The 25184-nt window shown below is 43.6% G+C and overlaps 1 protein-coding gene and 3 long non-coding RNA genes across 4 annotated transcripts in view; 2 read left to right on the forward strand and 2 right to left on the reverse strand.

Moving 5' to 3' along the window:
- PGM5 (phosphoglucomutase 5) overlaps positions 1–25184 on the forward strand; it is a 133997-nt gene that overhangs the window by 78991 nt on the left and 29822 nt on the right. Inside the window, exon 7 of the mRNA XM_079996098.1 lies at positions 20366–20481. Coding sequence (XP_079852224.1) covers positions 20366–20481 — 116 coding nt within the window. The remainder of the gene's footprint in view (positions 1–20365; positions 20482–25184) is intronic.
- LOC307227086 lies at positions 1123–19552 on the forward strand. The gene is made up of 3 exons (XR_013843796.1): positions 1123–2937; positions 2973–3701; positions 19196–19552. It is a non-coding gene; the product is annotated as an uncharacterized lncRNA (long non-coding RNA).
- On the reverse strand, positions 7292–20362 carry LOC307227108. The gene is made up of 2 exons (XR_013843816.1): positions 20286–20362; positions 7292–7457 (listed from the first exon to the last, which is right to left on the reverse strand). It is a non-coding gene; the product is annotated as an uncharacterized lncRNA (long non-coding RNA).
- The window catches only part of LOC307227099, a 208191-nt gene continuing 204344 nt past the window's right edge, over positions 21338–25184 (reverse strand). The window contains exon 3 of the long non-coding RNA XR_013843808.1: positions 21338–21402. This is a non-coding gene — a long non-coding RNA (uncharacterized lncRNA). The remainder of the gene's footprint in view (positions 21403–25184) is intronic.

A 25184-nucleotide genomic window follows, 5' to 3' on the forward strand; every position in this document is an offset into this window, starting at 1 on the left:
TCACTCGCTGGCACTGGCACTCCTTAGGTGTGCTCCCCTGACTTTGCCATTCCCCCTCCCAGCAAGGGTTGGAGCTGCCAGTACAAGGAGGGCAAAGCTCCTGCTTCATGCCTCTCCTTGAGCCCGGTTGCTGCTGAGTTGAGCCCCACTATCACAAACTGCTTTTGAAATGCCACTCAGTTTCAGAAGCAGTTTGCCATGCACTGATATGGGAGATGTTGTTCAAGGAAAATATCAATACTAAAATTTCCTTGGGCTCATATAACAAGTTTTGCTACTGTTTAATAACACCATAAGTGGACCACAAGCTTTTTTTGATGATCCCTGGAACCTCATGCAGTTGCCTCATTTCCCCATTCTATTAAAGTTCATTACTTCCTGCTGCTTCCCCACCCCATCCCTGCTGGGGCTTTTTAAAGTAGTTTCCTCTTTTTGTGTGGTTTCAAGAGTAATTGGAAAAGCAGTATTCTATGTGAAAAAAAATCATTTGATATTGTGCGGGAGAGGAGAGAAAAATCTGGTTGTATGGATTGAAGAAATGATGTTTTTCTGGGAGCTGTCTGAGAAAAAGTTGGTAGATTTCTGGTGTGCATGTGTACATGTAGATAGCTGTACCGCGTGTAAGTATAGCACACTAAAATTAGAAAGGAATTACTTTCACTTGCTTTCCAGCTGTATTCTGTTACACAAAAATAAATAAAAATCCTCTGCATACTTATTTGCAGTGCTTTCCCCCCTTAAAAACTGTTTAGGGGTACAGTACTCTCAATTTCCTACTCATACTGAAATACTGGCCCTGAATGAGGCCAAACTTAGATTCACAAAATATTTAGGGGTATGTGTACCCCTGAGCCCCCCTGAAAAAGCAGTGCTTATTTGAGAGTAACTTCATCAAACCCAGTGGGATTACTTCTAAGTAGACGGCATAGCACTGGGAATTCCAATCTTTAGTAGCAATGGTGAAAGTTTGTTTGGAGGTTCTAGCAGGGGAGCACAGCTATCGTATACCCTTGACCGAAGAACGGTGCACTCCTTTTATCTGGGATGGTCATCCTCTTCCACTGAGTGCACAGCTTCGGGAGGGACGCACATGGAGTGATGAGGGAGGAAGGGGACACCCGCCTGGCCAGCCAGATCAGTCAAATCAACCCTGGTGATCAATGGGGTGACAGATGTCGCAGCCTTCACATCCAGCAATGGTGAAAGTTGAAGCATGGTGGTCTTTATTCTGGATTAGTTGATCTGGAACACTTTTGTCTGACCATCATTGGCTCTAGCTCTACTAAATGCTGCCATGCAGCCCCAACTGCTCACCCCTATTTACATTAAATAGAAATTATTTCCAAGTTTTAGTCTTTATGCCTGCTGGCTTTTTAGGGCTACTCTGTGTATGGGCTCCTGCAGCCTAGAAATATATGTCATTATCATGCAAGCAAAACTACAGACAGGAACTCACTGCATTTCTCTGTAACGCTGACAGTAAAGATAAGTGTTCTTGGTAGATTACCTAGTACATACACAGTACATTCCAAGCATCTTATAAGAGTGAATCAAACACTTTGTTCCATTCAGCAAGAAGAGGTTGGAACATAATCTGCTGGAAGCTGTTGTGTGTGAATCTTTGTGTATATATAAGCAGTATAAACTTTTGAAGTAGCATTGAAGCAGAGGGAGAAAGCAAGTTTAATGTCCCCTCATATAAATAATCTACTAAAACAAGTTAGTGGTTTTGTGCTTACAAAAAATGGCAATGTTTAATGTTGGAAATTTTTGTAGACATGCTTTATAGGACCCTGGTGTCTTTAGAGAGTATTTATTCAGATTTGTTTCTCATGTGTACCAGGAAAAGACATGTGGCAGGCGAATGCACCAGCTAGCCCAGCTTTGCAGAAAGAAACAGTATGGCTTAAATCATGCTTAACTTCCTCTCACTTGGTGCAATGGAAGAGACAGTGATAGCAAGTACAATGTGGTATCATAGAATCATAGAGTTGGAAGGAACCCAACCCCCTGCAATGCAGGAATTTCAACTAAAGCATCCAGGACAGATGGCCATCCAAACTCTGCTTTAAAACCCCCAGTGAAGGGTTGAACATTCCACTACTGAACAGCGCTTGCCGTCAGAAGTTGGAATCTTATTTCTTGTAACTTGAAACCATTGGTTCAGGTCCTAGGCTCCAGAGCAGAAGAAAACCAGTTTGCTTCATCTTCCATGTGACAGCCCTTCAGATATTTGAAGATGGCTATCAATTCTCCTCTCAGTATTCTCTTTTCCAGATTAAACATGTCCAGTTCCTTCAGCCGTTCCTCATAAAGCATGGTTTCCAGACCCTTAGTTGCCTCCTCTGCACACATTCCAGCTTATCAACACCCTTCTTAAATCATGGCACCCAGAACTAGACATTGTATTTCAGATGTGGTCTGACCAGGACAGAATAGAGTGGTACTATTACTTCCCATGTAATGGCTGTTTGCTAAAACACAATAAACCAAACCAAACTGAACTTCCCTTGATCTTGACACTATACTTCTGCTGATGCAGCCTAGATTAGCATTAGGTTTTTAAAAAGGTTTTTTTATTGGGTTTTATAAACAATAATAATGTTACAGAAATAAGGATACCAAGTTCTCTCATGTCATTAATGAACATATCAGAGTGCTCTGTATATGATAGTTAAAGCCTTTTTATATCAACCTTTTGTGCTCTTCCACACCTGCCCAATATTCCTGACCCTTCTTTTGGATTCTTTTAGCTTCTTTTAAATTCCTATAGACTTTTATATTCACCTTCTGTTTTAGTACCTTTTAGCTTTACAAAACACGTTTCAGATTTTAAATGACTGTATTGCACCCTTTTATGCTGGTCTATGACCGTAATAAAGATTTGTATTGTATTCTGCTAGTCTCAGTTCCATTTCCCTCAGGTTTTGTTGTTAGGTTGTTGTCATCTTGGGGGAGTGTTGTGGTCTCAGTGCTGTTCACCATCTCCCTGGTTGGTGCTGTCTCAATCTCCCTGATGATCCTGGTTTGAGATCTGCTTGGTGTCCTCTTGGAGTGGTGTGTGTTATAATTAGGAGTTGTGGTGGTGGTGGTTCCTGGGTGTTGTTGGGTTGCTGAGCTGAACAGGCGTTGTTGACTGGTGGCTTTTACAGAACGTCTGGATTAGGCGGCCATTTTTTAGCATCTGGACTGTGTTTTCAGGGCTTCTCTGGAGTTTCTGTGGTTCCTCAGCAGTGTTGGCAAAGCAGGGGGCAGACAAACAGACAGTCACGTAGACCAACAGACAAACAGTTGACATAAAAGAGTTAAGGGGCAGAGATGCAAGAGACAGAGGGAGTGGGGCCAGAGGGAGGAGGGGGGTTATTGTGGATATCCCTGTGCATACACACCTACACACTCATGCGCACAATGGGGGGGAGAGTGGGGTCCAGTTAAGGGTGGGAAAGGGGGTTAGGGATTCGTAGTAGAGAGTTACAAATTAAGACTGGCAAGGTTGTGTTTAGGAACAAAACAAAACAAAGGCAAAAGGGAAAGCGGAAGAGGAAGAAAAAGGAGAAGGAGAGAGGAAAAACAAAAAAGGGAGGGGAAATTAGAGTAAAATATAAAGGAGAGAGAAAGAAAGAGGGATAGAAAAAGGGAAAGAATAGTATTAGTAATGATAAAAAAATTGCAGTGGTGGTCCAAGTTATAGTATGAGGTAGGTGGCCACAAAGTGTGTGTGTGTGGGGGGGTTACTATTGAAAGTGATTGGGGAGATATATGTGTGTAGGTCTGTGATTTTTATTATTGCTATTATTATTATTTGTTGGGAGAAGGAGAGGAAAGAGAGGAGGGAGGGGGATGGATGGGGTAGGACATTTAAGAGGAAAGAAAGAAAGAGAAATCAAAAAACAAAAAGGAAAAAGAAAGGAAAAAGGAAAAGAAAAACATGAAGACGTTGAGGCAGTGGTGCCTGAAAATAGTGTGTGTGTGTGTGTGTGTGTGTGTGTAGCTATCTATCTCAAATGTTCAAAGTAAAAAGTAAAATAAAATAAAAAATATGTAGAAAACCCCTCTGAGAGGGGAAAAATAATGGGTGGGTGGGTGGGTGGGTGTGTATTCTCTTTAAAGAGAAAAAGGCAAAGAAGGGGGGAGGGAGAGACAAAGAAAAAAGGGTGAGGAATGGGAAAATAGCAATAGCAATGGCAATAATAATGAGAAAACGTTTTGTTTTAAAAGAGGATGGTGATAGTAATAGGATGGCGGAGGGGGGGGGGGCTCCCCAAACAAACAAACAAACAAACAAAAAAGGACTCCGATTTTTATGTCATTCTTTTTCCCCCTATTTAATTTTTAAAAATGAGATATTAAAAAAGTGAATAGTAAAAGATAAAGATAAAGAAAGGAAAAATAAAGAAAAGAAAAAAGAACAGAAAGTCAGGGGTGAAGCGGCAATCCCAGGAAGTGGCCTTGTGTTGGTTCAGGGCTCTCTTCTGGGTGCCGCCATTTTAAAAGAAAACCTGAGGTAAAAAAAATGGGGGGAAGGAAAAAATGTGTTATTAAGAAATATTTTTAAAAATTAAGGAAAGGGAATTAAGATTAAAAATAAAAATAACAATGATGGCTGTGGCGGCAGTGGCCCTCCTCAAAAAGAGAGAGAGGAGGTTTTGAATAAAACCCAAAATTCGGAGGGGGGGGCGCTGCACTCTCTTTTCTTCCAGGGTGTCCTCCTTGTGCAGCCTCCCTCTGGGCCCTGGCCTGCTCTTGGCACACCAGCCACTGGGCAGGTGGGCTCGGGTCTGGTTGTTCATTGCCAATATCAAACATATAGAAGAACTAGATCAGTTTTGAGTGAACCAGGGACATGTTCTGGAACAATGCTGTTGATGCTTGACAACCATATGTCAGGAGTGCTCTGATGGTGTTTCCTGCTTGGCAGGGGGTTGGACTCGATGGCCCTTGTGGTCTCTTCCAACTCTATGATTCTATGATTCTATGATTCTATGCTTGTTTATTTCACTCCAAGCCCAAGATATTCTGAATCCTGTACCATCACCTCCATAGCTGTCTACAAATCACTTAGCCAGTCATGTGGTGCCTTCCAGCCCTAAGTACCCCAAGAGTAAAATGTGTGCCAGTGAAGTACTGGCGTATATTTTGCAGAGGTTTCTGGCTCTCCTCTCCCATGTCAACATAAGTTTTTTTAAAAAAATATGCAGCTGACACCTGGAAGATGGGAAAGCCAAAACTGAGAAAGATATGCTTTCTCAGTTATTATTTTTAAAACCAACTCTCTTTGATCGACATAAGATTTATTTTGGTCTATTGTGTGCTCTAGCTATGTTGCAAAAACAACATATAAGATTTGGAGATAATCATTTTGTGGGGGGGGGGGGGAGATGTCTCTACATATATCTTTTGTTTAGGGAGAAAAAGGATATTGAGACTTACAATTCTTGGCTAACTCTTGAGAACTTCCTGAATCACAGGGTGTGTAACACTTTATGCAAAACTCAGACAATTGTGTGTAATGGGAAGAAAATTAAAAGAAAATAAACTCAACTTATTTCAATGGGAGACTTGATTAACTCTTTGCCAATGAAATCAGTGGGGAAGTTTTAAACATACTTAGCTTGGACTGGATCATTCCTGGGATATATTTGGATGTTGCAGTGAAAATGTGTAACTGCTTTTTCTCGGAGCACATTTCGACTTTTTTAAATGATCTTCCTAACTTGAGTGGATGTAGTTACAAAACCTAATCTCACCTTTAGATTCCGCCTTTGCCTGGAAATCTCTATGGAGATTTTCCCATTTACATTCAGTTTCATAAACTTTGGAATTTAACATCTAAACGGAACCAAAATAAAAGCTTGGATCATTGCCACAAGCAGTTCAGCACAGGAAGATCAAGGAGAAGCCAGTGACCATATTGGGATGTTTGCCTAAGGCTTCATAATCCATGGCTTATGAAGCTGTACATAAGCACTTGGGCCAGGCACGCCTCCTCACGTCTTTCGTCCTCTCCTCCTCTTGTGTTCTGACTGCAAATATTCTAGTTTACGTTCAGCCAGAGTTCCCTGACTCCTTTTTATTTTTGTTATTATTATGCTTTATTTACCATAGTTACATCCATACATCAAAGACATGGTCTGTAAATCAAGCTCATCAAAATAAAAAATACCAATAAAGAAATATATATCTTCATATATTTGACTTCCCATCCTTCTCAACATCTTTTTGCTCTGATAAACCTAAATTTATCAGCGAAATCATAATAAAATATTAATGTGTGTGTGTGTGTGTGTGTAAACCCATTAACCTTTATTTACAGAGCTTATTCAAAAGCTGCTACCGAGTTCAGATTGCAAAACTTACCGTATTTTTTAAGTAACTCTTTAGAGGTTTCCAGTTATCGATTAACTCCTGTTTTTGCTTATATTTAATCTTTCCAAGAGACTATCTAGTTTAGCATATTCTACCAATTTTAGTAACCATTCTGATCTGATGGGGATTTTGTCACTCTTCCAATGTTTTGCTATAAGTACTCTCGTGGCTTTGGTGGCATACAGAAAGATTTTCCTCATCCTCCTGGCTATATCTGGTCCTTTAATACCCAATAAAAATGATTCTGGTTTTTGGGGGGGAAGGATGCATTTAACATTATTTGAAGCTGAGTATGTATGTAAGGTTTTCATCTTTTTACAAACCGACCACATATGCAGCGTGGTTCTACCTGATTCTCCGCATCTCCAACTTGTGTTAGGGACACTTTTGTACATTTTGGAGAGTTTAGAAGGCGTTAAATATCAGCAGTATAACATCATTTGAAGGTTTTCCCTTAACGTATAGCATGCCATAAAGTTCCAATTTACTTTCCATAGGTGTTCCTATTGGCTCATCTCTATGTTGTAACCAAAGTCTTGGGCCCATGTGATCATTGCGGACTTAGCTTCCTCCTCCTTGGCTTCCCAATCAAGGAGGAGTCGGTATGTTTTTTTTTGGAGGGTTTCTAAAAGTTTTTTTTATTCAAAATTAAAACAAGACATATTATCCAAAAACATATCACCCTTGTTCCCCCCCCCATTTTTCCTCTCCCCCCCCCACAAAACCCCACCCCCACCCCCCGACTTCCCTCAGTTCCAGTCTTTGGACTGCTGTTTCCTGCATGTTACAAAGTTGTATAGATCCTCAAACTATTTAGCTGAATGTTTATTCAAAACCTGTGAAGAAGTCCAGTTCACTTTGTTGCGTCTTTAGATACTTTGTAAAGGGTTCCCATTCACCTTTAAAGTCACAGTTATCCTTGTCCCGTAGCTTATATGTCAGTTTTGCCAGTTCTGCATAGTCCATCAATTTTTCTTGCCATGATTCTTTAGTTGGGGTTTCTTCAGTCTTCCATCCTTGTGCTACCAGAACTCTCACGGCCATTGTCACATACGTGAAGATGTTTTTCAGCTTTTTTGGCAGGTCTTTCCCTACAATCCCCAACAAAAATGCCTCAGGTTTTTAAACAAATGTTAAATGGAACATTTTCTTCAATTCATTGTATATCATTTCCCAATTTTTTAAATTACATTACTGTAATGGTTCTAGGGGGTTGCTCATCCGTAAGTTGCCGCCACTCTTGGCTTGGTTGCCTGGTTGAACTCTTTCTGTCTGGACAGCCCTTCACTACGTGGCTGTCTCAGTCGCTGGCAGAATCCGTCAGTGGGCGTTTCTTAAACTTCTTCCAGCAAAAAAGTTCTTTGACGCCAAGTCTCCTCCTACTCTCCCTGCGTGGAAGTCTTCTGCGCAGGGAGGGTGTGGGCAGCGGAGTACCCGTGCTCTCCCCACTAGTCTCCGTTGAAGAGTCCTGGAGCCTTTTCTCCGATTCCCCCATCTGCCCCCCTTCTCTCCTGGTGTTACATTGATTTCCTTCCCCAGCAGCTGGGCTGCCTCGCTCCCTGCTGGGACCCTCTCTGGCATCGCTCTGGAGCCTTCCCTTCACCTCTGTCTCTGATGGCAGTTCCCTGACATCCACCTCCCCCCCCCCAGGATCCCCTCCACCCCCGGCCCGACCTTCTGATCCAACTTCGTCCCTTTCCTCGGCCGACGATGCGGGGAATCCCTTGAAGGAGCTGTCGCCATCCTCTGAGGATTCAAAACCCGCTTCCCACCCGCTCCGATCTCTTCCCGCGGGGTGGGCCTCCTAGTCTGATTCTTCTCCCTCAGACTCCTCCCCTCCCTTCTCTTTGGAGGCGGGAAAACCCACAAAGTCCTCTTCGTTGTCTGTGGTTCCAAATTCTTCCTCCCAGAATCTCGCTAGTGGTTTTGGTTTATCCGGGAATAAGCTGTGGAATTCTTCCACCAGATACCCCTCATTGATCGCCTCAGCGGGGACCCACGTGTTTTCGGACCTGGGTTCTCCCTCCCAAGCTACCAAGTACTCCACTTGGCGACCTCGCCACCTTGAATCGAGTATTTCCGTGGCTTGGTTGCGGTGTTCCCTCTCCTCTACCTGTGGGTGGGTGGTGACTCCTCCCTCCCGCCCCGGAAATTCCCGCCCCTCCCGGTACGGTGAGAGTAAGGACCTGTGGAGCACCGGATGTATCTTCATGCTGTCAGGCAACTTGAGATTGAATGCCACTGGGTTCACCTGTTGTGTTACTTCAAAAGGCCCCAGCCGTCTTGGCTGCAACTTTTGTACCCTCCCTTTAGGGGTAACCCTTGGGTCGACAACCACATCCGGGCTCCCACCCATATGGCCTCCCCCTCCCGATGGTGCTTGTCCACCTGCCTTTTGTAAACCTCCTTGGCCCGCTCCAAGTTCATTTTGAATTGCTGGTGCAAGGCTTCCATTTCTTCTACAAACTGCTCTGCCGCGGGCACACTCCATGCTTCCTCCCCCCTCCCCGGGAAGGCTCTGGGGTGACACCCATAATTGGCCATGAACGGGCTCATTCCCGTGGACACATGTTCAGACACATGTTCAGACACATGTTATTGTATGCAAATTCAGCCAACGCTAGTTTCTCTACCCAATCATTCTGTCTCTTGCTGACGTAACAGCGCAGGTATTGCTGGAGTATACTGTTCGCTCTTTCTGCTTGTCCGTTGGTTTCCGGGTGCCTAGCTGTCAAGGCCCCTTCATGGATCACTGCCCCTTCATGGATCACTGCCTTGCCGTGGCGAAGGGGCTTGAAGAACTCAGAGAAGCTATGAACTATGCCGAGCAGGGCACCCAAGATGAACAGGTCATAGTGGAGAGTTTTGACCAAACGTGATCCACCTGGAGGAGGAACCGGCAAGCCACTCCAGTATCCCTGCCAAGGAAACTCCATGGACAAAGACAACAGGCATATAAAAGTTATGACGCTGGAAGATGAGCCCCTCAGGTCGGAAGGCGTCCAACATGCTACTGGGGAAGAGCGGAGGGCAAGTACAAGTAGATCCAGAGCTGATGAAGCGGCTGGGCCAAAGCCGAAAGGACGCTCAGTTGCGGATATGCCTGGAAGCGAAAGGAAAGTCCAATGCTGTAAAGAAAAATATTGCATAGGAACCTGGAATGTAAGAACCATGAACATGGGTAAGTTGGAGGTGGTCAAAAATGAGATGGCAAGAATAAATATTGACATCCTGGGCATCAGTGAACTAAAATGGACAGGAATGGGTGAATTCAGTTCGGATGACCATCATATCTACTACTGTGGGCAAGAAACCCGTAAAAGAAATGGAGTGGCCCTCATAGTCAACAAAAGAGTGGCAAAAGCTGTACTGGGATGCAATCTCAAAAATGATAGAATGATCTCGATACGAATCCAAGGCAGACCTTTTAACATCACAGTAATCCAAGTTTATGCACCAACTACTGGTGCTGAAGAAACTGAAATTGACCAATTCTATGAAGACTTACAACACCTTATAGAAGTGACACCAAAGAAGGATGTTCTTCTCATTATAGGGGATTGGAATGCTAAAGTAGGGAGTCAAGAGATAAAAGGAACAACTGGCAAGTTTGGCCTTGGAGATCAAAACGAAGCAGGGCAAAGGCTAATAGAGTTCTGTCAAGAGAACAAGCTGGTCATCACAAACACGCTTTCCCAACAACACAAGAGACGACTCTACACATGGACATCACCAGATGGGCAGCATCGAAATCAGATTGATTATATTCTCTGCAGCCAAAGATGGAGAAGCTCTATACAGTCAGCAAAAACAAGACCTGGAGCTGACTGTGGCTCAGATCATCAGCTTCTTATAGCAAAATTCAAGCTTAAACTGAAGCAAGTAGGAAAAACCACTGGGCCGGTAAGATACAATCTAAGTCAAATCCCTTATGAATACACAGTGGAAGTGAGGAACAGGTTTAAGGATTTAGATTTGGTGGACAGAGTGCCTGAAGAACTATGGATGGAGGCTCGTAACATTATACAGGAGGCAGCAACGAAAACCATCCCAATGAAAAGGAAATGCAAGAAAGCAAAGTGGCTGTCCAATGAGGCCTTACAAATAGCGGGGGAGAGAAGGCAAGCAAAATGCAAGGGAGATCGTGAAACATACAGGAAATTGAATGCAGATTTCCAAAGAATAGCAAGGAGAGACAAGAAGACCTTCTTAAACAAGCAATGCAAAGAAATAGAGGAAAGCAATAGAATGGGAAGAACCAGAGATCTGTTCAAGAAAATTGGAGATATGAAAGGAACATTTCGTACAAAGATTTCCATAATAAAGGACAAAAGTGGAAAGGACCTAACAGAAGCAGAAGACATCAAGAAGAGGTGGCAAGAATACACAGAGGAATTATACCAGAAAGAAACGGATGTCTCATATACCCCAGGTAGTGTGGTTGCTGACCTTGAGCCAGACATCTTGGAGAGTGAAGTCAAATGGGCCTTAGAAAGCACTGCAAATAACAAGGCCAGTGGAAGTGATGGTATTCCAGCTGAACTATTTAAAATTTTAAAAGATGATGCTGTTAAGGTGCTACACTCAATATGCCAGCAAGTTTGGAAAACTCAGCAGTGGCCAGAAGATTGGAGAAGATCAGTCTACATCCCAATCCCAAAGAAGGGCAGTGCCAAAGAATGCTCCAACTATCGCACAATTGCACTAATTTCTCACGCTAGCAAGGTTATGCTTAAAATTCTACAAGGAAGGCTCAAGCAGTATGTGGACCGAGAACTCCCAGAAGTGCAAGCTGGATTTAGAAGAGGCAGAGGAACCAGAGACCAAATTGCAAACATGCGCTGGATTATGGAGAAAGCTAGAGAGTTCCAGAAAGACATTTACTTCTGCTTCATTGACTATGCAAAAGCCTTTGACTGTGTCGACCATGGCAAACTATGGCAAGTTCTTAAAGAAATGGGAGTGCCTGATCACCTCATCTGTCTCCTGAGAAATCTCTATGTGGGACAAGAAGCTACAGTTAGAACTGGATATGGAACAACTGACTGGTTCAAAATTGGGAAAGGAGTACGACAAGGCTGCATTTTGTCTCCCTGCTTATTTAACTTATATGCAGAATTCATCATGCGAAAGGCTGGGCTGGATGAATCCCTAGCCGGAATTAAGATTGCCGGAAGAAATATCAACAACCTCAGATATGCAGATGACACAACCTTGATGGCAGAAAGTGAGGAGGAATTAAAGAACCTTTTATTGAGGGTGAAAGAGGAGAGTGCAAAATATGGTCTGAAGCTCAACATCAAAAAAACGAAGATCATGGCTACTGGTCCCATCACCTCCTGGCAAATAGAAGGGGAAGAAATGGAGGCAGTGAGAGATTTTACTTTCTTGGGCTCCATCATCACTGCAGATGGTGACAGCAGCCACGAAATTAAAAGACGCCTGCTTCTTGGGAGAAGGGCAATGACAGGCCTAGACAGCATCTTGAGAAGTAGAGACATCACCTTGCCAACAAAGGTCCGTATAGCTAAAGCTATGGTTTTCCCAGTAGTGATGTATGGAAGTGAGAGCTGGACCATAAAGAAGGCTGATCGCCGAAGAATTGATGCTTTTGAATTATGGTGCTGGAGGAGACTCTTGAGAGTCCCATGGACTGCAAGAAGATCAAACCTCTCCATTCTGAAGGAAATCAGCCCTGAGTGCTCACTGGAAGGACAGATTGTGAAGCTGAGGCTCCAGTACTTTGGCCACCTCATGAGAAGAGAAGACTCCCTGGAGAAGACCCTGATGTTGGGAAAGATGGAGGGCACAAGGAGAAGGGGGCGACAGAGGACGAGATGGTTGGATAGTGTTTTCGAGGTTACCAGCATGAGTCTGACCAAGCTGCGGGGGGCAGTGGAGGACAGGAGTGCCTGGCATTCTCTGGTCCATGGGGTCACGAAGAGTCGGACACGACTAAACGACTAAACAACAACAACAAGCTGTCAAGAAGCCCACCTCGACCTGTAGCAAGCTCATGAGTTTCCTCCAGAACCGGGAAGTAAATTGTTTCCTGCGATCCGAGATGACCCTCGAGGGAGTCCCATTCAGCCTGAAGATGTGATCTACAAACAACCTGGCCGACTCCTCTGCCGTCACCGCATGTGAGCAAGCTATGAAATGGCACATCTTGGTCAGTAGATCGACTACTACCATGACTGCTGTCTTCCCCCTCGACTTGGGCAAATCGGTCATAAAATCAATGGATACCACCTCCCAGGGTTTTCCCGGTGTGGGTAAAGGTTCCAGTAACCCTGCGGGGGCAGCCCTCTCCCCTTTTGCCCTCTGGCATCGGTCACATCCCCGTACATATTCCCGTACATGTCCCGCGGTTGGATTGTCGTGGAGCTGTTTGAGTACCTTCCCCCTCAAGGTCTCCCCCGGTACATACAGTGCCCCGTTATAGTACAGTAGCCCTTCTTTTTCCTCAAACCCTCCATTGTCTTCCCTTCCATCCCGAAGTTCTCTGATTTTGGCTTGAGCGAACGCGTCGTCTCTGCTAAGCCCTGCCAGTTATCGTTTCCCAACCAACGCTCCCCCATCTGTCCTCGGGAAACACGTGTCAGATCTCTGGCGGTCCCTCTCCTTCCATGTACTCCGGCTTCCTGGAGAGAGCATCCGCTCTTACGTTTTCCTCTCCCGGAAAGTATCGTATCTTGAAGGAAAACTTGGAGAACTCCTGAGCCCATCGAATCTGTCTCTGGTTGAGTACTCGCGCGGTCCACCAGTATTCCAAGTTCTTGTGGTCGGTACAGACCTGGATCTTGTGCCGCGCCCCTATCAACAGATGTCTCCATTGCCGAAAAGCCGCATAGATTGCCAGCAGTTCGCGGTCATACACAGTATAGTTTTGCTCCGACTTGCTCAGCTTCCTTGAGAAAAAGGCACACGGTCTCCAGCCCTGCTTGGCCCCCGGCTGCAAAAGGACCGCCCCAACAGCTCGGTCGGACGCGTCCGTCTCCAGTCTCATGGGCTTCTCCAGATCAACGTGCAGGAGCTGCTCCTCCGAAGCAAATGCCTTCTTCAGTCTTTCAAAGGATTGCTGGGCACTTTCGGTCCACGCGAACTTCTTTTTGCTACTCAGACAATCTGTGGTGGGCGCGGTCAGGTGAGCGAAGTTCTTTATGAACTTCCTGTAGAAGTTGCTGAACCCCAAGAACCTCTGCACATCTTTCTGGGTTTTGGGGGCCTTCCATTCCAGCACTGCCTTCACCTTGCTTGGGTCCATAGCTAGGCCCTTGTCTGACAACTTGTACCCCAGAAACTCAACCTCTCTGGCGTGAAATTGGCATTTTTCCAGCTTGACCCACAACTGGTGCTTCTGCAGTCTCTGTAGTACTTCTCTGACGTCTCTGACGTGTTGCTCCTCATTGTCTGAATAGATTAAGACGTCATCCAAAAAGGCCACGCAATTCTTGTACAGCAGGGGCCCCAACACGTGGTGCATGAATGCTTGAAAACAGGCGGAGCCCGATTGCCCCCCACCGCCTTTGATTCTCTTATGAACCCCCTCCTCAAGTTCTTGTGAATAAATTGTCGCAACTCTTGCATCTCCCGGTCAGACATGGCATACAGCTTACCCACCGGCAGCTGAGCCCCTGGGAGTAAGTTGATTTGGCAGCCAAAGGGCCTATGGGGGGGTAGCCTATCCGCCTCCTTCTGGCTGAAGACTTCCTTCAGGTCAGCATATTGTGGTGGCACCTCCCCTTTTGGATCCACAGCCAGCCCAGCCACCCTGGCTACTGTCATCCTTGGGTTCTCTCCCCCCCCCAGACAGTGTTCCAAGCAGTAAGCTGACCCAAAGGTGACTGACCGCTGATGCCATGACACTACTGGATCATGCAGTGCCAGCCAGCTCATCCCCAGTATTATCGGGGGCCCCGCCAGTGTGGCTACGTGAAAGGCTATGGTCTCCGTGTGCCTGGAAACCCTCATTCTCATGGGCGGGGTCTGGTGTGTCACTCCCCTCCCCCCCCAGAAGTTCCCTGCCATCGATAGTGGTCACTTGCAAGGGATAATTCAGGGGCAGCAGGTGGAGTTGATGCTCCAGAGCGAAGTCCCTGCTGAAAAAATTGCAGGAGCTACCTGAATCCAGAAGCCCCTTAACCTTGACAGGGTGCCCATTCGGGAGTTCTAGCACCACTTCTATGGCTATAGCTGCTTTGGGAGGGTCAGGCTGGGGCACTTCTATTGGTTGCTGGCCTGGCTGCTGCCCCTGCTGGTCGGCAGCCAGGCGTTGTCATTTCCCTGCACCTGCACTTCCTCCTCCTTCTCCTCACAGCCAGCAGCTCCCACCATCCCTTGCCAGGCCTTCCTTTGAGGGCAGACCCTGGCAAAATGTCCTGGCCGTGGGCAGAGGAAACACTTCTTGGTGGTTTTCCAATCTTTTCCCTCCCTCTTACGATCTCCACTGAGGTTTGAAACCTCACGCGCGCGCGCCATCTATTTCCATTGGCTCAGCCGCCTGGGAAGGCTGTCTCGGTATTTCAGGAATGCGGTAGTCATGGCAATGTTCCCCTCTCACTTCGCGTTTCTCTTGAGCCTGCGCTTCCTGGCCCACTCCAATCGCTAGCACAGCCTTGGTCATCTGATCCATCGACTGTGGACGGGGCGCGCGGGACAGCTCGTCTTTCACCGTTGGGGACAACCCCTCCTCAAACAACATTTGAATAGGTTCAGAGTCCAGATCCCACCCAAGCTGGTGGATCAACATCGCAAAGCGCGACCAATAGTCTCTGACTGGTTCCCCTGCTTGCACCCCATCAGTTCCCGATGTGTCACACTTTGCTCCATTTCACTGGAGTACATCGCATTCATTGCTTGAAAATTTTTTCCTAAGGTCCTTCAAGGCAGCATTCTGCGTGGCCATTAGGGGCCTGATCCATTCGCGTGCCCCATCCTCCAGATGCCCCACAATGTAGGCTACCCTCTCCCCATCATCAGCAAAGTCATTATGCTGCAGTTCCAAAGCGTACTCTATTTCCGTTTGGAACGCACTGAAGTCCTGGGGCTTTCCCCCAAACTTGTGTACCAGCCCCGGTACCTTCCTTGCGATGGGGGTGGGTCTGACCTGTGCATTCTGAGTTTGTCTTTCGTCCAGCCGCGCCGTTAGGAGAGCCACATGCTGTTCCAAATCTCGGTTCCTCTCTACCAGATTTTGCACTCCAGCTGCTTGCCCTGTCTCTCCGGTTTCCTTGGGTTGGCTCATTGTGCTGCCTCTCATGAGCTGCGCACAAGCAACTTCGGGGACTGACGGATTGCTGTAATGGTTCTAGGGGGTTGCTCATGTGTAAGTTGCCGCCACTCTTGGCTTGGTTGCCTGGTTGAACCCTTTCTGTCTGGACAGCCCTTCACTACGTGGCTGTCTCAGTCGCTGGCAGAATCCGTCAGTGGGCGTCTCTTAAACTTCTTCCAGCAAAAAAGTTCTTTGACACCAAGTCTCCTCCTACTCTCCCTGCGCGGAAGTCTAATGCGCAGGGAGGGTGTGGGCAGCGGAGTACCCGTGCTCTCCCCACTAGTCTCCGTTGAAGAGTCCTGGAGCCTTTTCTCCGATTCCCCCATCTGCCCCCCTTCTCTCCTGGTGTTACATTGATTTCCTTCCCCAGCAGCTGGGCTGCCTCTCTCCCTGCTGGGACCCTCTCCGGCATCGCTCTGGAGCCTTCCCTCCACCTCTGTCTCTGATGGCAGTTCCCTGACAATTACATATTTTTTTAATTTTAATTACATTAATCCCACCACATATGATATAATGTCCCTTCCTTTTCCTTACACTTCCAACATATATTTGAACGAGTTCTGTACATTTTCCCTAACTGCACTGGTGTTGTGCACCATCTATACATCATCTTCATGTAATTCTCTTTCAATAGGGAACAATCTGTAAATTTTAAATCAGTTTTCCATAATTTTTCCCAATCTTCCATCATAATGTTGTGACCTACATCTTGTGCCCATTTAATCATAACTGATTTTACCTCAAAACAAAAAAAAATCCTTCCAGTAGCACCTTAAAGACCAACTAAGTCAGTTCTTGGTATGAGCTTTCGTGTGCATGCACATGAAAGCTCATACCAAGAACTGACTTAAAGGTAAAGGTAAAGGTACCCCTGCCCATACGGGCCAGTCTTGACAGACTCTGGGGTTGTGTGCCCATCTCACTTAAGAGGCCAGGGGCCAGCGCTGTCCGGAGACACTTCCGGGTCACGTGGCCAGCGTGACATCGCTGCTCTGGCGTGCCAGAGTCGCACACGGAAACGCCGTTTACCTTCCCGCTGGTAAGCGGTCCCTATTTATCTACTTGCACCCGGAGGTGCTTTCGAACTGCTAGGTTGGCAGACGCTGGGACCGAGCAGCGGGAGCGCACCCCGCCGCAGGGATTCGAACCGCCGACCTTTCGATCGGCAAGTCCTAGGCGCTGAGGCTTTAACCCACAGCGCCACCTGCGTCCCACAACTGACTTAGTTGGTCTTTAAGGTGCTACTGGAAGGAATTTTTTTTGTTTTGACTATGGCAGACCAACACGGCTACCTATCTGTAACTGATTTTACCTCTTCACCTTTCGTCTCCCATTAGTATGCTGTATGCCTTCAGTAATTTCCCTTCAATTACGTCTGTTTGAAACCTAGATCTTATATAACTGAATCCTTTCTTGCTATCTTCTTTATGTGCTTCATATAGTTGTCGATAATGCAACCAACTCTGAAAATCTCATCATAATCTCTTAATTTCCATATTCCATCATGGTCCTTTAATAAATCAACATATGTGAGCCATTTTCCTTTCTTTCCAAGTGGTTTGAGCAGTAATGCTTCATGTGGTGAAAGCCACCACAGGGTCTTTTGTTCCAATAAGTCTTTGTATCTCTCCCATACTCTCATTAGTGATTTCCTAATTATATGGTTGTAAAAACTTCGATGAACCTTCCCTTTCCCGTACCATAAGTATGTGTGCCAGCAGAATCTGTTGTCATGTCCTAGTTCTAATGCCTCTTGCTTATCCAATCTCATCCAGTCCCTGATCCATACCAAACAAGCAGATTCATAATACAATTTAAGGTCTGGGAGGGCAAACCCGCCTCTGTCTTTCCTTCATGTTTTTAACTAATAATTTAGTTTTATTCCTATTTAGCTTAAATTCTGCCACTTCCCCAAATTTCTGAATTTTTTCTATTACTTTAGGGAGTGAAGTTTTAGGTTCTTCCACTGTTATCACTAGGTCATCTACATATGCTTTTAACTTGAATTCACTTTTCCCAGTTTTTTTACACCTGTGATCTCTTTATCTGCTCTTATGTACTTCCAGGGCCAGGATAAACAATAATGGTGATAATGGGCATCCTTGTCTCATTCCTTTTTGGATCTTACAATCATCCGTTAACACCAGATTTATAATTAGTTTGGCTTTTTGTTCTGAATAGATTGCTGTTATTCCTTTTAAAAACTTAGAACCACTTCTGATTTCTTCTAACAGCTTTGTCACGAACTTCCAAGAAACATTATCAAAGGCTTTTTCAGCATCTATAAACATAATTGCTGCTTTCTTTTCATTTTTAGCCTCCAAATATTCTATTATATTCAAAATATTCCTTATATTCTCCTTCATTTGTCTTCCTGGTAAAAACCCGGCTTGATCTTGATGTATATATTCATTTAATGTTTTTTTTAAATCTATTAGCTAGAATATTTGCAAACAATTTGTAATCGTTATTTAACAAGGAGATAGGCCTATAATTTTTAATTTGCAGCAAATCTGTGTCTTGTTTTGGAATTACTGTTATATAGGCCTGTTTCCATGTTTCTGGGATTTCGCCTGTGTTCAATATTTCATTCATAACATCTTTCAGTGGGTTCGCTAATTGTTCATTTAATTTCTTGTAATACTTTGCCGTAAAACCATCCAGGCCTGGAGACTTGCCATTTTTAGAGCATTTTATTGCCTCAAGTAATTCTTGCATTGTTATCTGGAAATTAAGAATGTTCCTTTGTTCTTCTTTTAAATATGACATATTGCTACTTCTGATGTACTTTTCTATCTTAAATGTTTTTTTCTTTCCCTTGTCTATACACCTCAGAAAAATATTTAACAAACCCTTCTCTTATTTCTTTCAGCTTGTCTGTAATTCTGCCATTTATGTTAATTTTATTTATGGAGTTCCTTTGATCACTTTTTTCAACTGCCAGTCTATCAACTTCTGCGATTTATTTGTGTGCTCAAAATATTTTTGTTTTACTCCTTTTATTTTCCAGCTAATTTCCTCGTTTATAATAATTGAATATTGGGTTTGTAATGTTTTCATTGCCTGTTTTACTGCCTCTTTATTTGCCTTATTTAGCAGCTGTTTCTCCTTTTTCATAATTTCCTCTAATATTTCTTTTTTTCTTTTTTCTCTCTCAGTTTCCTTTTAAATGAGTTTTGTTGTATAAAGAGTCCTTTCATTACAGCCTTACTTGCATCCCAGACCATCTGTAACTTTGTTTGCCCTTGACTGTTTATTTCAAAATAATCTGTCAAGGTCTTTTTTGCTTTTTTGACAAATTTTTGAGTCAGTATGTTTTGGAGAGGGTTTTAGTTTTAGAATTTACTAGATCTGATTCAAATCTGGAAGTCTCTGTCAAAAATCCTCTTTTTTATCACATTTGAAGGTTTAAAATAATTGATAATATTGGAACCAGTCCGAGCCTTGATCTCTTAACTCTTCAAAATTTATTAATTTAAACTGGTTCTCTTCCTCTATTAACAATGATTCATAGACAGGCCAATTTCTGTTTGTGTTTTTCCTTTTAACGGCAAGAGCTTCAGTTGGGGAGATCCATCATGGCACCTTAGGCTCGAGAAGGTCCTTATATTTTTCCCAAACGATGTAGAGGGAATTCCTGATGACGTGATTCAAAAAATTCTTATGAACTTTAACCTTTCCGTAGCCCAGGTATGCATGCCAGCCAAACCTGTTTTTGTACCCCTCCAGGTCCAACAGTTCTGGATTTTTGAGTGTGCACCACTCCTTTAACCAAGTGAGACAGGCGGCTTCATAGTACATTCTTAGGTCTGGCAGAGTTCCCTGATTCGGACACAGCAGGGAATACTCACTTAATACAAGCAAGGATCTTTGTGCTGAATCCAGCATGTCACTGGAGGACTGAGGAGCACCCACAGTATCCCACATAGTCACCATTTTCTGTACCAATAGCTTTGAAGAAGGACTTGTCTTCCTAATCGTAACATATACTGCACCTCCGTGTTCAAATGTTCAGTGTTTTATCTCCTCCATATGTCTTTTTTATGTAACTTGATTTTAAATTTCTCCTGTCATATTCCTTCATTCAGTAGCTTCAATATTTTTACATGCTGTCCTTTAGAAGTGCCAAATAGTAATCATTTGCTTTTATGTCAGTGGATTTTGCCTGCTATCTGTAGTGCAAACACAACTCTATCCCATTCAGTAGACTCTTTGGATAAAGAGTGCTCAATTCTCAATAATGCCATTCTTAACTTAGAATTTTAGTTTCTGATAATGGAAACATAAAATGGCCAAAGTAAATGGAATAATTTATAATAATAGATTTAAAGTTACACATTAGGTTCTGCAGATGAGTTTAAATACCTTTGATGTCAGTAGCTGAAAATAAAATATGTGATTCTAAAATCTGAATGTTATGATTTTGTATGACCATTTATGGCTGCCATTTAACTAGAATATAGTTGTTGATTTGAGTATTATAAATCATGTACAAATTGTGTCAAAATTAAGTCCCACTGAGTACAATGGGTATTACTTCCATGTAAGTTCACATGCATCAGATTTCAACCTTAGTCTGGGATTTGCTAACAAAACTATAATCCATAATAAGGCATGGTATGTGGGAGTAGATCAAACACCTCACCTTGATAGAATAAGTTGGCATCTATGCATGCAAACCACTGGACCATCATGATGATGTGGTGTTATCTGATGTCTTTTTAGGGTGGCAAAATCAATGAAAGTCCCTGTGTATGAAACACCAGCAGGCTGGAGGTTCTTCTCAAATTTGATGGATTCTGGTCGATGCTCGCTTTGTGGAGAAGAAAGCTTTGGCACTGGTGAGACAACATATGTTCTGTGAAGCAAAACTATATCAAATGCAATTCCATTATGGTTTATTGAGGATTGTACATTTTAATCTAAACTTGCATTGTGACAACCAAACCAAATGCTTCTTAGCAACCACCTGTGGTGGTCCTCTAGGGTCTCATTTAAACTTTGTAGTTTCCTGCCTGTATTGGAAAAAAATACATAGTAAATGGGCTACTTCATCTTCGTGGCTAAAAATTGTGAAGGCTTGCATTAGTCCATAATCTGGAAAAAAAAAATCCATTCTATTGCGTAATTGATCAGGAATCTGTCAAATGCCCTTAAAAAACTCAAGCTTTTAGATATTTTCAGAAGTACAAACTGAAAGAGATAGCCCATATAAATTCACCGATATGCTTCTCGCTAACTGTTATGGGTAACCAGCTTGCCATTCCCATCCTATAACACCAAAAATGCCTGAAATCTAACCTTGGTCTTTCAATCATTTGTTTTTTAATGCTTTGTTTACCAGCATTAACATGCAATAAAAAAAATTACATATGAATTTAAAAGCACCCATTTCCTCCCTTATGCCCACATTTCCTCCCTTATGCCCACATTTCCTCCCGCATGCCCACACTTCAGTAAAATCAGTGTGTATGTTTTGTTGTTTGTCTCCAGAAAATATTTTTTTAGTTCACATGAGACCTGTTCATAAGGCTGCTGCATTCATAAGACTGCTGGGTTGAAGCCTTTACATATATTCTTATGATAGTATTTGGCTTTGCATTAGTCACAGTAGCAAGATGAAAGTCAAAGTCTCAAACTGATGGTATTGTAGTGTATAATATGCCTAACATGTTTTAACTATGTTTCTGCTTGGAATCTGTCAGGCCTGGTCGTTGTCCTCTTCAGATCACCACACAAACGCTTCTTGTTCTTTTATAAAACTTTTTATTGCGTATTACCAAAACAATCTTATAAACGGCTCTTAAATATTATTCATATTCTGGGACGTTAATTTTTTCTGCTGGTTCCCATGAGTTCTCAGACTCATCTAACCCTTTCCATGCAACCAAATACTGTAATTTCCTCCTACTTATTCTCTCTCTTTTTTTAAAATAATATTTATTAAAGTTTCAAATGTTACAAAAAGAGAAAGAGATAATTCCAAGTTAAACAAAAACTTAATAACACATCACAATAAAGAAAGAAGAGAATAGAATTTTTTTTTTATAAAAAACAGAAAAACAGAAAAATAGAAACAACTAAAAAACACAACGAACCTTCCCATAACTTATCTTTAATTTACTTGTTTCCTTGACCTCTTCGCACCTCCCTTTTTTGTATTCTAGTGCGGTTAGCTATTTCAGCAAATCCTTTCCATCTTTCCCAATTTTTATCCTATAATTTATCTTAATATAATGTAACTTTACCTTTCCTCCTTTCATCCATTAACAATCTATTTTTACTTAATCCTTTATAATATTTCTGCTAAAGCCACATAACTTCATTCCAGCCTCCTTCTAACATTCCTTAATTTTACAATGTTTTTGTAAATAAACTTTAAATTTCTTCCAATCTTCTTCCACCGACTCTTCTCCCTGGTCTCGGATTCTGCCAGTCATTTCCGCCAGTTCCATGAAGTCCATCACCTTCATCTGCCATTCTTCCCGGGTGGGTAGATCTTGTGTCTTCCAGTACTTTGCAATAAATATTCTTGCTGCTGTTGTAGCATACCCTCCTACTTATTCTCGAGTCTAATATCTCTTCCACTTCGGTCTCCTCTTACCCCATCATGGTGGGAAAAGGAGGTGGTTCCCTTGAAATTTGATACTTATGCGCTGGTACAAACACTGACAATAAAGATGTATGAAATACAGGGTGTATTCTCATATTTTCAGGCAAATGAAGCTTGAAAGCGACTGGGTTAATTTGAGCCTTTACTTGGAAAGGTCCCAGTCTCCTTGGTTCTAGCTTTTTACACCTCCCTCGTATTGGTAGTCCCTTGCTAGACAGCCATACCCAGCTCCCTACTTGGATTTCTTCCCCAACTCGCCGGTGCCTGTCTGCAGCTCTCTTGTAAGCCTCTTTAGCTTCTTCCAAATCCTCTTTCAGTATCTCATGAATGCACCTCAACTCCTCTATCATTTGTTCTGCTGCTGGTACTGCTAACTGCTCCTCTTGACCTGGGAATGCCCTTGGGTGCAAGCCATAGTTTGCCACAAATGGGGCTCTGCCCGTAGACACATGCATTGCATTATTATACGCAAACTCTGCTAGACTCAACTTCTCTAACCACCCGCTCTGCTGATAACCAGCATAACACCTCAGATATTGTTGTAGTGTTGCATTCGTTCTTTCAGCTTCCCCATTGGTTTGTGGGTGTCTTGCCGATGTGAGGCTTAGCTCCACATCTAGTAACTGCGTTAACCTCCTCCAGAATTGTGGTGTAAATTGGGCCCCTCTATCTGAAATGATTTGTGATGGCACACCATGCAACCTAAAAATATTATCTAAAAACATCTTTGCAGTTTCCTGTGCGGTTGGAATTTTGGCACATGGTATGAAATGTGCCATCTTGGTTAGCATGTCAATCCCCACAAAGATCACTGTTTGCCTGTGCGATGACGGTAGATCCGTTATAAAATCCATAGACACCACATCCCAAGGCCTTCCCGGCATGGGCATAGGTTGCAACAACCCTACGGGAGCTGCTCTGGGTGCCTTGGCTCGTTGACATACTTCACAACCTCTTACATATTGCTTTACCTCCTCCCTCAACTTTGGCCACCAGAACTGCCATGTGATTTGATACAGGGTCTTTTCTCTACCAAAATGTCCTGCAGTCGGGTTATCATGATGTTGCCTCAACACTTTACCTCTTAATTCACCTTCAGGTACATACAGCACCCCTCTCCTTGTACAACAATCCACCTTTTTCCTTGAAACCTTCCTCTTCCCCTCTACCTTTTCTCAGTTCCTCCATTTTCTTTTGTGCAAACTCATCTGTTACTGTCAATTGCTGGAATTCCCTGCCGCCCACTACTACGGCTGCACACCCCCACTGATCCGATCTCAGCATTTCTCGCAACTTGGGAGGTGCTTCCCCTTCCATATACTCAGGTTTGCGCGATAGCGCGTCTGCACGAACGTTTTGATGCCCAGGTATGTACTCAATCCTAAAATTAAACCCAGCAAAAAACTCTGTCCACCTAATTTGCCTTTGGTTTAGCTGTCTAGCAGTTCTCCAATACTCTAAATTCTTATGATCTGTTTGTACCACCACCTGATGTGACGCCCCTTCCAAAAAATGTCTCCACACTTTAAAGGCAGCAAGCACAGCTAAAAGTTCCTTATCAAATATGGTGTAGTTTTGTTCTGATTGATTAAATTTTCTAGAGTAGAATGCACAGGGTCTCCAGTCCCCTCCCTTGTCCTGTTGCAGCAGAATGGCCCCAATAGCCCTATCAGAGGCGTCAGTTTATACCTTTATACGTTTAATGGGATCTAAGTGCGTAAGATATTTTTCTGAAGCAAACACCACCTTTAATTTATCAAAGGCCTTCTGTGCTTCCTCAGACCATCTGAATGGCCCCTTGCCTCTTAGACAATCAGTCAGTGGCATTGTGATTTTGGAGTAATTACCTATGAATTTACGATAGAAATTAGCAAATCCTAAAAACCTCTGTAGATCTTTCTTAGTTTTAGGTGCCTCCCATTCCACCACTGCCTGAACTTTACTGGGGTACATGTGCACTCCTTCATGGGAAATGCAATATCCCAGGAACTCCACCTTTTGTGTGTGGAACTTACACTTTTCTAACTTCACATATAACCTGTTGGTCCTCAATCTCTCTAACACCTGTGTGACATGTTTTACATGTTCCTCCATACTTTCACTATATATTAAGAGGTCATCTAAATAGGAGACACAGAACTGATCCAGTATACCTGCTAAAACATGATTGATGAAGGTTTGAAATACCCCTGAGCCATTTTGCAAGCCAAAAGGCATTACCAAGAATTCAAATGCACCATACTTAGTACAAAAACTGGTTTTCCACTCATCCCCTTCTCTGACCCTTATCAGATTATATGTTCCTTGTAGATCAAGCTTGGTAAAGACTTTGGCTGACCTTACTCTCTCTAAGAGGTCATCTATACGTGGCAGTGGGCACACGCGAGGCTTCATTTGGCTGTTAAGGATTCTGAAGTCACATACTAATCTCAGTGCCCCTTCCTCCCCTTTCTTTTTGACAAAAAAGACGGGAGCACCCCCAGAGGCCGTGGATTCTCTAATAAAACCTCTCTGCAAATTATTTTGCAGGAACTCCCTCAATGCTGCAGATCCTACTTCTGACATGGCATATATCTTGCTTGGTGGCAACTGTGCCCCAGGGACTAGGTCTATCTTGCAATCATAGGGCCTATGTGGTGGAAGTTTATCTGCTTCTTTTTCACAAAAAACATCCCGATAAGCAATATATTGTGATGGAATCTCCCTTTCATTCCCCATCAACTTCCCTGCTACCTCTGTTCCCATTACTTCCAACGAGATTTTTCCCTTTTGCCCCAAACAATGTGTCATACAATATATTGAACCAAAAACCAAAGACCTTTGATGCCAGGCAATCACCGGATTATGACTATTGAGCCAACTCATGCCCAGCACCATCGGGTTCCCAGCTAGTTTGGTCACATGAAATGCCCTGGTCTCTGAGTGATTGTT

This window comes from Podarcis cretensis (genome assembly GCF_951804945.1).
Source record: "Podarcis cretensis genome assembly, chromosome: 11".
In the NCBI taxonomy this organism is placed as follows: domain Eukaryota; kingdom Metazoa; phylum Chordata; class Lepidosauria; order Squamata; family Lacertidae; genus Podarcis; species Podarcis cretensis.